We start from the raw sequence: 12,716 nt of genomic DNA on the forward strand, positions 1-12,716 counted from the left end.
CTAATAAAGATATGGGCTCCTCAAAGCACATGCAACTACAAAACTAAACTGAAAAAATAAAATCCAAACAAGAACCTTCCCTAGTTTCAATCAAGGATAGAAAGTTGCCTCTAAAAGGCAAAAGAACAATAATGCAAAAAGCATCTGGATCTACAAAACTGAGCAACCTTAGCCTCTAGAGTAATCATCAAATTAAAAACCCTATTTCAAGTGGTGAGAGTAGCACCACAACCAAAGAAATAGGATAACCAAATTGAGCATCATGACAGATTACGCAAATATCATCCTGGACACAAGCTTCCCAAAGTCCTTTGATAGTAAGTTGCTAATTTAGAGAAAGCCCAAAAATATTTCCAATATGAGTTCTCTAAAAGCCTCCCACTCAAAATTAAGTAGCTTCCCAAAACAAACCCATCAAACTAGATTTAGTTCTCGCGTCGAGAACAATAATCATTCCAAGAAGTGGATCTTAACAAAAGAGTAATGCCACAATTGCCACATATTTCTTTCTACCCTCTTATCTTACCATCTGATGTATCAGTCTAATTGTCAACACTGCATTGCAGCTATACATTAGTGGTGGGACCCATTAAACCAACATTGCGTTAACAAGTACGATGGTAAGCATAATATGGTATAGAAATGTGGTAAGTGTAACGTTACTGCTAGCAAGAATGAAAAAGGAGGCAACCCAGGACAAGTCTCACACTCTAAAGCTTGATAAAAAATGAAAGATAAACAGGGGGAAGGTCCACAGAAAAATTTAAGAAATTGAACCACACTAAAAAAAAAATGCATTTCACTGATTTATCCTCAAGAGTTCTAGCATCTCCCTCCAGCCAAAGGAACCAAAACAACCAAAAATGAACCTCAGAAATGATCTAGACTCACTTTCCATCATCCAAGCCATCAAAAGAAATCATAAACTAAACCAAATGTCACAAGGCGGGACACAACCAAATACAATGTTCCAAAATGCCATTATCACAAACCTTGGGAAACTGGAAAAGGAAAAGCATTGGAAAGAGATGATCATATAGTTAAGTGTCAGAAGTTTTTGCAAGAAAATTATTTTAATACATGCATAATGCTCCTATAGGTACAAAGATATGAAACCTAACACTGGCACCACATAACCACTTTGAGTCTACACATGATAGATTTCTTTTCTTTTCTTCTTTTATTCTGTTATTAGTCAGATTCCCTTCCATTGTAAGAAAGAAGCCTACAACTTTTTGTCATTTCAGTGAACAAGGCTTTTTGTTTTGAGCTTTATAGGTTATTATGGTGTAACTTTCGTATTTGGGCAGCATCCATGTTTTTTTAATACAAATAATAATAATCATAAATAAATAAATAAATAATATTTTTTTAAAGTATCGACTTACGTCCCCATAGAATCTTGCAGAAACACACCATGAGGTCACTAATGGTCACAGAAAAATTGAGAGTTGCATCTTTAGGGCTAATAATAAATTCTCCACAAAAGTAAAAGTAATAACAGTATATTTTGAAGAAAAGGTAAACATACATTCTTGCGAGATGAACCTAGGTGTGCATATGTGTTCAGATACCCAAAAAAACTCTCGTTAAGCTCACCTATCAATTCTTTCTTTCATTGCAGGATCTATCTCATCATCTATATCAGCATCATCAAACTCATCTTCAGGTGCAAAACTGTCATCTTCAACATCTTGTAACTTTAACATCTCACCAATATTAGGGAGAACATGATCACAAATCTTAGCATTATGGCATAAGGAATCAAAACCATTAGATTCCTGCAACATGTAAAACTCATTAACATGATCATTATTAAGATATCTTTGACTGAAAAGCTTCAATGGAAAACATTCATAAATTAATAACTATCCAAAAACTAACTCAGAACAACAGAAAATGACAGATTCAGAAATAACATGGTGGTTACCTTCTTATGGGTTCCAATGGTATTGTTTGAAGAAGAGGCATCATTTGAAACAGCACTGCAGTTAGAAGAAGCATTCTTTTGTTGGTCTTTTCTTCTCCGATTCTTCTTTTTATTTTTAGAAGCTTTGACCCCCTTCGAGTCTGCACATAAGAATTCCGCCAACGTCAAGGAGTCCATCAATAGGAAGTGAATGGAAAAACAAGGCCAGAGGTTAGGTTTTAGAACCTATTGTAGAAATTTAATGTATAAAGAGAAATGATTGTATTATTGATTGTATGTTGTTGATCTTCTTGAATGTATACAATCACTCTCCTATATATAGAAGAGAAAAACATACTCACCTACCACACTCAACTCTCACCTAACACACTTACATCTACCTACCACACTCAACCCTCACCTAACACACTCAACTCTACCTACCACACTTACAGCTCCCCTCAAACTCAAGGAGGATAGATACTAACCAACTTGAGTTTGGAGAGAGTAACAAAGCAGGAAAGTAAACTGATAAATAAAATAAAACAGGATAGGAGACACGGTATGGTCGTGTCAGACCGTTGTAGAAGACTGTATGGTTATGGCAGACCGATGTAGAAGACACTGGCTCGTGTTGGACCGTTGTAGCAGACAATGTTGTGACAGTTGTTGTGACAGTTTACAGAGTCTTGCTGGACCCTTGTAGAAACTAACCGGAATCAATGTCGGGACAGTTTACAGAGTCTTGTCGGACCCTTGTAGAAACTTGTAAGAAATAATGTATAGAGAAAGAGAGAGAATAAATTGTATGTATTATTATTGATTGATATATTGATATCAATTACAATGATTCATGATTCCTATATATAGAAGAGGGTGAGTGTGTAGTAGGTAAGGAGTAGGTGAAGTGGAGGTGGTAGTGGTGTAGTGGGTTAGGTTTAGTGGAGTAGGTGAGGTGGTAGTGGTGTAGTGGGTTAGGTTTAGTGGAGTAGGTTTAAGTGGGTGAAGTAGGTGGAGAGTAGGTGGATTTTAACAGCCCCCGCAAACTCAAGGGGGATAGGAACTAACCAACTTGAGTTTGGAGAGAGTAACAAAACAAGAAAATACATAAAAATAAAAGAGGATAAGAGACACTGTATGGTCATGTCAGACCATTGGTGAAGACACTGAATGGTGGTGTCATAACGTTGTAGAGGACACTGTATGGGGGTGTCATAACCATGTAGAGGACACTGTATGGTGGTGTCATAACGGTGTAGAGGACACTGGATGGCGGTGTCAGACCGATGTAGAAGACAGTTTATGGGGTCATGTCGGACCGTTGTAGCAGACAATGTTGTGACAGTTGTGGTGACAGTTTACGGAGTCTTGCTGGACCCTTGTAGAAACTAACCGGAATCAATGTCGGGACAGTTTACAGAGTCTTGTCGGACCCTTGAAGGAGCTAACTGGAATCAATGTCGGGACAGTTTACAGAGTCTTGTCGGACCCCTGAAGGAGCTAACCGGAATCAGTGTCGGAACAGTTTACAGAGTCTTGTCGGACCCTTAAAAAGTCGCACCCTCAAAAGGTGTGCCCAATCTTTCAAAAGGCGTGCCATCAAAAGGCGTGCCCAATCCATAAAAAGACGTGCCATCAAAATGCGTGCCCAATCCATAAAAAGGCGTGCCATCAAAATGCGTGCCCAATCCATAAAAAGGCGTGCTATCAAAAGTGTGAAGTGTAAGGCTCTCTCTTTCTCGAAACCGTGTGTGTGAATCTGGAGGGTTCGTCCATATTTGTGTCTGGTGGCCAAGGGCAGGTCGTTTCCGATGGCGGCGGCGGCAGCGCCAAAGACTGTGGGTCCGAATGTGACGGACTGTTTGAACGGGTTGCCGGTCGGACCTACGATGGAGAGCGAGTCGAGGATGGAGATGGCGTAGATCCAGCAGGCGAAACCGGAGGCGAACCGTTCTGAGCTGGCGGTGGTTTCAGTATCATGATGCTCCTCGTTACCCTCATACCCTCCTCCGCACCTCCACCCTCCGAGTCCTTGCTCGGTCGCACAGTGAAGGTGTGTTGTTTACGGAGCTTTCCGAGGCCGTTTTCCGGACGAGGACCAGCAACGGTGTCGTCCCAGGGCTGATCTAGTAAGCTCATGGCTTAGGTTAGCGAACTGTCTTCAGGTTCTTATGGAGGATCTCCAAGTTCTAACCCAGCGAAGATGTGGTCTCAGAATTTTGATAATGAAATTGACATGCATGGGCTTGAGACATACCCGGGCGTGAAGAGGATCACGATTAAGCCCCAAACAGACAAGTGGGTTTTCCCCGACACCAAGTCAGGCATCATTAGAGCTCAATAAGTTGATTGAGCCATTGTAAGGCAGAGAAGAGTTCATATGGAATTTGTGGCAACGGAGTGAAGATATGTGTAGAGATCCGGCGGGCGGCCAAGGCGAGACTGCCGCCCGCCGGTCAAGCAGAATTATTTGATTCTAAACCTGCTCTGATACCATGTAAGAAATAATGTATAGAGAAAGAGAGAGAATAAATTGTATGTATTATTATTGATTGATATATTGATATCAATTACAATGATTCATGATTCCTATATATAGAAGAGGGTGAGTGTGTAGTAGGTAAGGAGTAGGTGAAGTGGAGGTGGTAGTGGTGTAGTGGGTTAGGTTTAGTGGAGTAGGTGAGGTGGTAGTGGTGTAGTGGGTTAGGTTTAGTGGAGTAGGTTTAAGTGGGTGAAGTAGGTGGAGAGTAGGTGGATTTTAACAAAACTAACCGGAATCAATGTCGGGACAGTTTACAGAGTCTTGTCGGACCCATAAAGGAGCTAACCGGAATCAATGTCGGGACAGTTTACAGAGTCTTGTCGGACCCTTAAAAAGTCGCACCCTCAAAAGGTGTGCCCAATCCATAAAAAGGCGTGCCATCAAAAGGCGTGCCCAATCCATAAAAAGGCGTGCCATCAAAAGGCGTGCCCATTCCATAAAAAGGTGTGCCGGACAAGATGGCGAGACGCGTGACCACATTGGCTTGCGCGCCCGTTTTGTCGTCTGGCGTCAAGTGGCGCGCGATGCGCGTGTCTGCCTTGGCTATTTAACCAAGGTTGAGGCGGAGGCTGTGCAAACCAGTCTGAAACCGCCGAACATTTGCATTCTGAAATACTCTGTAAACACTCTGTAACCAATCCTTCTCTGAAAGTACCAGTCGGAAATCGCTGCTTCGCTGAAACACTCAGCAACCCAAAAAACATGGCCTCTTCTTCCCGTCCAGCTACCCAGAACATGGCCTCCTCTTCCCGTGGTCTGCTCACGCTCTTTCCAGACCTGAACGAGTCCACAAGAGAAATAACTGGTGCGGTGGCCAGTGAACCTCAACCAAACACCTCTGGTTTTGCTCCGTTGAACTTTCCGATGCGGTCTGTGGAGCAAAAAATGGCGGTGCAAACTGATATTGAGGCTAATCAGTATACTTTGAAGTCATGTGTAGAAACCATGACGGCGGTCACAAATTTGTCGAACCGGCTGCAGAGTAGGACAAATGAGGTGCAGCAGTTAAACGCCCAACTGGCTCTGCTCCAACGCATGTATAAGGATGCGCGAGCAGAGATAAGTGTGCTAAAGGCGAAAAACAAGGAGCTGAAGCGGAAGGCCACCGTTATGTTCCGATTTGGAGGGCCGCCATATGCTGCAGTGGAGGAACAGGGAGTAGTGATCATGCCCAGTGGAGTGGGAAACACGGAGGCAACACCGGCAAGGGCCGCCCAGGACGGAGGCAAGAAGAAGACCGGCGGAATAGGCGAAGAAGTGAGGTCGGTGGGTGGCCGTCTGCAGAAAAGAAAACAAATCTTTTGGTGTTATGTTTTGATTTGTTGTTGTTGTGTTTTTTTTTTTTTTTTGGTGTACAATTGTGATCGGGGTTGATCCGTGAGATGAATAAAATATGGTTTGGTATGCAAAGTTATATGGTATGAATGGAATGTGAAAAAGATTAAAAATAATGTGAAAGAAAAATAAAGAAAGAAATAATAAAAATATATTTGAAATCAAAATGAAAGATGGGGGAAGTAAGGAAAATGATTTGGAGAAAATAAAAATAATGGATTTTGAAATCAAACGGAGGAGAGAGAGGGGACAAGCCCATGTGAGGGAAAGAGGGGTTGATTAAAAAAAGGATTGTGGGTTTGAAAGTGGAAAGATGAGAGAGAGAGAGTGGACAAGACACTGTTATAGGGTTCAACAATAGAGGTTGAGATCTGGGGAGATGGGTAAACAGTGAATCCAAGTTTCGATTTCTTTCCGTAATCAACAGAAAGCCTTTCAAGAAGCAGAGATCCAAGGCCAGATCCAGTCCCACCACCAACAGCATGGAACACCAAGAACCCTTGAAGCCCAGTGCAGTTATCAGCAAGCTTCCTGATACGATCCAGGCACAGATCCACAATCTCTTTCCCAATGGTATAATGGCCTCTGGCAAAGTTGTTGGCGGCGTCTTCCTTGCAGCTGATGAGTTGCTCAGGGTGGAACAATTGGCGGTAGGTTTCGGTTCTGACCTCGTCGATGACAGTGGGTTCCAGATCTACGAACACAGCGCGAGGCACGTTGATCATCTGCTCATCCACCTCCTTGGTGCTCATCTTTCCCCTGAACATGGCTGAGGCTGTTAAGTAGCGTCCGTGGCGTGGGACAGCAGCACACATCATGTTCTTTGCATCCCACATTTGCTGGGTCAGCTCTGGGACTGAGAGAGATACATAACTTTGAGACCTGCGAGAAGTGAGTGGTGCAAAGCCGACCATGAAGAAATGAAGACGTGGGGAATGGGATTAGGTTCACAGCAAGCTTTCGCAGGTAAGAGTTGAGCTGGCCAGGAAACCTCAGGCAGCAAGTTACCCCACTCATGGTTGCAGAAATCAAATGGTTCAGGTCACCAATGATGGGAAGGTATGTGTAGAAAATATGGTTGCAGAAATCAAATGGTTCAGGTCACCAATGATGGGAAGGTATGTGTAGAAAATAAGCGGAATAGGTTGAGGTCCGGCGGGCGGCCAAGGCGAGGTTGCCGCCCGCTGGTGAAGCGAAAAATACTAAGTTCTTAACCTTGCTCTGATACCATGTAGAAATTTAATGTATAAAGAGAAATGATTGTATTATTGATTGTATGTTGTTGATCTTTTTGAATGTATACAATCACTCTCCTATATATAGAAGAGAAAAACATACTCACCTACCACACTCAACTCTCACCTAACACACTTACATCTACCTACCACACTCAACTCTCACCTAACACACTCAACTCTACCTACCACACTTACACCTATGTTTCTCAAAAGAATCTCAGATGCTCCAAGATTCAGTCAAAAGTGAAAGCACAAAATGATTCAAATATTTCACTTGGAATGTTGAAGGCTCAAAAGTTTCAAGAAATAGATTAAAAAAGGTACAATTAGGTAAAAATAAGCTTTTAAGAGAATGCAATTAGAAAAATAGAGAACACATCAAAAATCTCAAACAGATTCCAATCACTCAAACAGATATGTTAGCTGCACCAACATGTTCACCAGTAGTTTAGATTTCTCGTGAATTACGTACATTGGGCCTCAAGGAAGCTGTCAGCTGGACATGGCGCTCTCAACTGGATCTTTTGGGGATTGCTAACAAGATTTAGAGTATCAATCAGTCAGTGCAGTCAAGACCAGGCCAAGCCTTCATTTTATTTTCCTCTCACCCAAAGCATATTTTGGTAATACCCAGAAGATATAGAAAAAATAAAGAAAGAAAGAAAGAAAAAATACTAAGGACATTTATTGCATCTATCCACAACAACTACCCCTCTTTTTTGACATGGCATCAGAGCTTGTAATTAGCAATCAATTTTCAATGTTTAAAAGAGAAGCAATTTCTGCAGCAATATCTAGTCCTATATCAAAAAGGAAGCAGAAGAGGAAGTAACAATGTAATCCAGAAAAATAGAAAATGAAGCAACCAAGAGAAATAGTCCAAGATTAAACACATATAATAATAGTACAAGTAATAATGATGGAGGCAAGTGGTAGCAGCTTCTTAAGGTGTACAAGAGACGAGGAAGAGATGCCTCTAAGGCCCAAGCTTTGGATAGTTATGTTTTAGGCTTATGAGTCATGTTCTATTATTATTTTTTTAGTTTAGGGTATTTTGGTAAGTTCATAATTTCTAGACATGGATTATATAGGTCGCCCATGGGTCATCTTGTGGGTCAAGTTATTTAATTAGATTTTATTTATGTTTCTTATTTGATCTTAAATTAATTTTAGAAGTTAAAGATATTATAATAGTTTCCTTTTTTAGTTCTAGTTGGTTTAGAAGTCTCTTAGTTCTTTTATATAAAGCCATGTAATGCTATTAATTCGATAAACTTAATATTTTAGAGAATTTTTAAAGCTTTGAAGCTTTCTTATGGATTGTGTGATGCAATTAAGTGTGATGCCTAAGGAATTCTAGGAGTGATTCCTAGACCTATCTTCTTCTCCTCCTTTCTTTCTATCTTAAATTTCAGCACTTTCACAGCCCCAGAACAGTACTTACAGAGCTGTCCTGCATCAATTTTGGTATCAGAGCCAGGTTTCAAACATGTCTAAACAATCGGGGAAACCTTTACAGGAAGATTAACTGAAAATCAGCGTGACGAGATCCTTTTTGGAGCAACTTGATAATTGAAATCTTCGTATTAGCTCTTTGGAAGGCCAAACAACTCAAGCTAATGGTGCTACAACAACCGGAGAACAAGGAGAAAACTCTGAAATTAATAATCATGGTGAGAATGGTGAGAATCAAGGTGAACAAGAAGTAGACCAGCGTGCAGATCCTGCGCAAAGATAACAATTTAGGATTGCCCATGGTCAAAGAGTGCCACAAAATTCTATGTTTGATTGGACCAGACTTGTTGGAGAGAGATCACTATGAGCCACATGACACAGCTGGAGATATCGCAAAAAAGGTTAAGATGGAGGTTCCAGATTTTGAAGGCAAGGTTGATCCTACAATGCTTCTCAGATTGGCTTGCTTCCATTGAGGAGTATTTTGATTGGTATGATATGACGGACGAATGAAGAGTGAGATTTGCTAAGATGAAACTCGTATTGGCAAAAGTATGGTGGACGAGTGTTGAAGGAGTTATCAGAAGAATGGGGCAACCACCAATAGGCACATGGCAAGAGATGAAAGCCAAGCTTTGTGAGAAATACATGCAGTCGAATTATCACGAAAAGTTGTGTGTGTGACCAACTTGTTCCTACCTTGCTCACACCAAAGAAAGATGGCACGCGGAGCATGTGTGCCGATAGTCGAGCTATCAACAAAATAACCATCAAATATCAGTTTCCAATTCCTCAACTTGATGATATGTTGGACATGATAGCTGGTTCTATTTTTACAAAGATAGACTTGAAGAGTGGTTACCATCAAATACGAATAAGGCCTGGAGATGAGTGGAAGACTGCCTTCAAGACAAAGGATGGTCTCTATGAGTGGCTAGTTATGCCATTTGGTCTTTCCAATGCTCCTAGCACATTCATGCGTTTCATGACGCAGGTACTTACACCTTTTACTGGTCACTTCCTTGTATTCTATTTTGATGATATATACTAATCTATAGCAAGACCAAAGAGGAACACATCTTCCATCTCCAACAGGTTATGAGAGTTCTTCGCCAAGAGAAACTCTATGTAAATTTGAAGAAATGCTCCTTCATGAGTCCAAGCCTCATGTTTTTGGGCTTTGTTATCTCTTCCAAGGGCGTAGCGGCTGATCCAAACAAAGTCAAAACTACAATTGAGTGGCTGATTCCTACCACCTTGCAAGAAGTTCATAGTTTCCATGGATTGACAACATTCTATAGGTGCTTTATTTGAAATTTTAGCACAATAATGGCACCAATTTCTAATTGCATGAAGAAGGGATAGTTTATTTGGACCAGGAACTAAAGCATTCGAAGAGATAAAGAAAAAAATGACTGAGCTCCTGTTTTATGCCTTCCGGACTTCTCTAAGGTGTTTGAAGTGACTTGTGACGCCTCAAATGTGGGAATTGGGAGTATACTTAGTCACGAAGGCCATCCAATTGCTTATTTTAGTGAGAAACTAAATGAAACATAGCAAAAGTATTCTACTTATGACAAGGAATTCTATGTTGTGATTCAAGCACTCCGTTACTGGCGTTACTATCTCATATTCAAGGAGTTTGTGTTGTATTTTGATCATGAAGCTCTCAAGTACATCAACTCCCAAAAGAAGTTGAATCATTGACATGAAGAGTAGGCCTCCTTGCAAAAATACACATTCGTCATCAAACATAAAGCTGGGACAGAAAATAAGGCAGCTGATGTGCTCAACCATGTGGTGCTAACTCTCAACTCTATGTCCATCCAAGTTGTGGGCTTTGATTCGCTCAAGAAAGACTACTCGTCTTGCAAAGATTTCAGCATAATCTACACCAATTTAGTGGCCGGGACAGCATGCTGAATATCCAGAATTCTTTTTACATGATGGGTATCTTTTTAAGGGCACTTGTCTTTGTTTGCCTAGTACATCTCTACGTGAAAGGGTGATTTGAGAATTGCATTCTAGAAGAGTAGCAGATCATTTTGGCAAAGACAAGACAATTTCCATGGTTGAAGATCATTATTATTGGCCAAGTCTTAGGCAGGATGTCGCTAAAGTTGTTTTTCGATGTTGTACCTATCAAGTTTTTAAGGACAACAGAAAAATACTGGTTTATACACTCTATCACCAATACCACATGAGCCATGGCAAGAACTAAGCATGGACTTCATCCTAGGGCTGCCACGAACTCTTAGGGGATATGATTCCATTTTGTGGTGGTGGACCGCTACTCAAAAATGGCTTACTTTGTCCCGTGTTCAAAGACTTCCGATGCTGTCCATATTGCTAAAATATTCTTTAAAGAAGATGTCCGACTTCATGGTTTGCCAAAAACAATTGTCTCAGACCGTGATGTGAAGTTTATGAGCTATTTTTGGTGTACTTTGCGGAAGATGCTGCATACAAAACTGAAATTTTCTTCTTCTTCCCATCCCCAAACTAATGGTCAAATAGAGGTTGTTCATCGAAGTTTAGGTGACCTTCTTCGTTTCCTTGTAGGTGATCATGTTGGTAGTTGGGATCAAATTCTTTCTACGGCTGAATTTGCATATAACAATTCAGTTAATCGGACCACTGGTTGCAGCCCCTTTGAGGCTGTGATAGATTTACTTCCTCGTAAACCAGTTGATTTGGTTCCTTTACCCGTTGAGGCACGTCCTAGTATTGAAGCAAATGCTTTTGCTAAGTATATTCATGCGATACATGATGAGGTTCAAAGAAAGATTGTACTTAACAATGACAGTTATAAAACACATGTTGATTTGAGAAAAAATGCATACAAGAAACTCCATTCAAGAAGTTCTGGTCCATACAAAGTTCTCAAGAAAATTAGTTCTACTGCCTATGTACTTGATTTTCAACATTGGAGATCTTACATGAGGGTCACGATGATGATGATCTAACGGTGTTGCCACTTGACTTCCACCAGCCCCACGTTTGAAGGAAGACATTGAAGATATTATTGATCATCAACTTGTTTCCACTAAAGGTGGTGGCTCTCAAAAGTACCTCATTAAATTGAAGGGGCATCCACTGTCAGATTGTACATGGATCAATGATGAGAAGTTTCAGCGCCTAGACCATGACTTGTATGAACGATTCCATGCTTTTAACTCGCCAGGGTCGAGGTTTTTTCAACCAGGGAGAGATGATGGAGGCAAATGGTAACAGCTTCTTAAGGTGTACAAGAGAAGAGGAAGAGATGCCTCTAAGGCCCAAGCTTTGATTTGGCATGCATTGGATGATGAGCAACTCATTTGGGACCGTGGATAGTTATGTTTTAGGCTTATGGGCCATGTTCTATTATTATTATTTTAGTTTAGGGTTATTTGGTAATTTCATAATTTCTAGACATGAGTTATATGGGTCGCCCATGGGTCGTCTTGTGAGTCAAGTTATTTAATTAGGTTTTGTTTATATTTCTTATTTGGTCTTAAATTAGTTTTACAAGTCAAAGATATTATAATAGTTTCTTTTTTTTATTCTAATTGGTTTAGGTGGAGGGTGTGAACTTGGGTCTTGGTGAGAAAGAAGAAGAACTTGGGTCTTGGTTCTGCAGTGGGTCTTGGAGTTGCAGCGGGTGTAAGAAAGAAGAAGAACTTTGGGGTGTGAAAGAAGAAGAAGAGGCGTAGGTGGAGGGTGTGAACGTGGGTCTTGGTGCTGCTGTCCGGTGTTGGCTTGGAGTTTCACCCGGTCGCAGAGTTTTTCTCGGCATGGCGTGGTGTGGGCAGCAGAGGCGTAGGTGGTGTAGGCTGCAGCAGCAGAGGCGTAGGTAGTGTGGGCTGCAACAGAGGTGGCGTGTGCATAGGGTGTTAGCATAGGCGTGGGTCTTGTGGGGTTGTAATCAGGTGCAGCTTGGGTGTTTTGTTGGGTTGATCTTGTGGGGTTTCATGTTTTTATTTTATAGTTAAGTCCTTAACTTTTTTGTTTTAAAAAAAAAAAAAAAAATCGTGAGGCCAAGGGGTTGGTTGTATGGATGTGAGTAGCAGTAGTAGGGGTATTTTTATACTTTTCGAATCTCTCTCGATGCATGTCATCTTCCTATACCTTTAATTTCATGCTGTTAATGAAATTTTTCTTTGCTGATCAAAAAAAAAAAAAAAAAAAAAGTAATGCTATTAATTCAATAGACTTAATATTTTGGAGAGTTTTTAGAGCTTTAAAGCTTTCTTAT

The 12,716-nt window shown here is 40.9% G+C and overlaps 1 protein-coding gene across 12 annotated transcripts in view; it reads right to left on the minus strand.

Moving 5' to 3' along the window:
• LOC114295457 (SKP1-like protein 21) overlaps positions 1–12,716 on the minus strand; it is a 36,506-nt gene that overhangs the window by 5,028 nt on the left and 18,762 nt on the right. For all 12 annotated transcript variants that reach the window (XM_028239692.2, XM_028239691.2, XM_082869766.1 and 9 more), the window contains 2 exons: positions 1,931–2,070; positions 1,600–1,781 (listed from right to left, as the gene is read on the minus strand). In XM_028239692.2, coding sequence (XP_028095493.1) covers positions 1,600–1,781; positions 1,931–2,070 — 322 coding nt within the window. The remainder of the gene's footprint in view (positions 1–1,599; positions 1,782–1,930; positions 2,071–12,716) is intronic.

Source organism: Camellia sinensis, chromosome 5, assembly GCF_055761805.1.
Source record: "Camellia sinensis isolate YWXY chromosome 5, ASM5576180v1, whole genome shotgun sequence".
In the NCBI taxonomy this organism is placed as follows: Eukaryota; Viridiplantae; Streptophyta; class Magnoliopsida; order Ericales; family Theaceae; genus Camellia; species Camellia sinensis.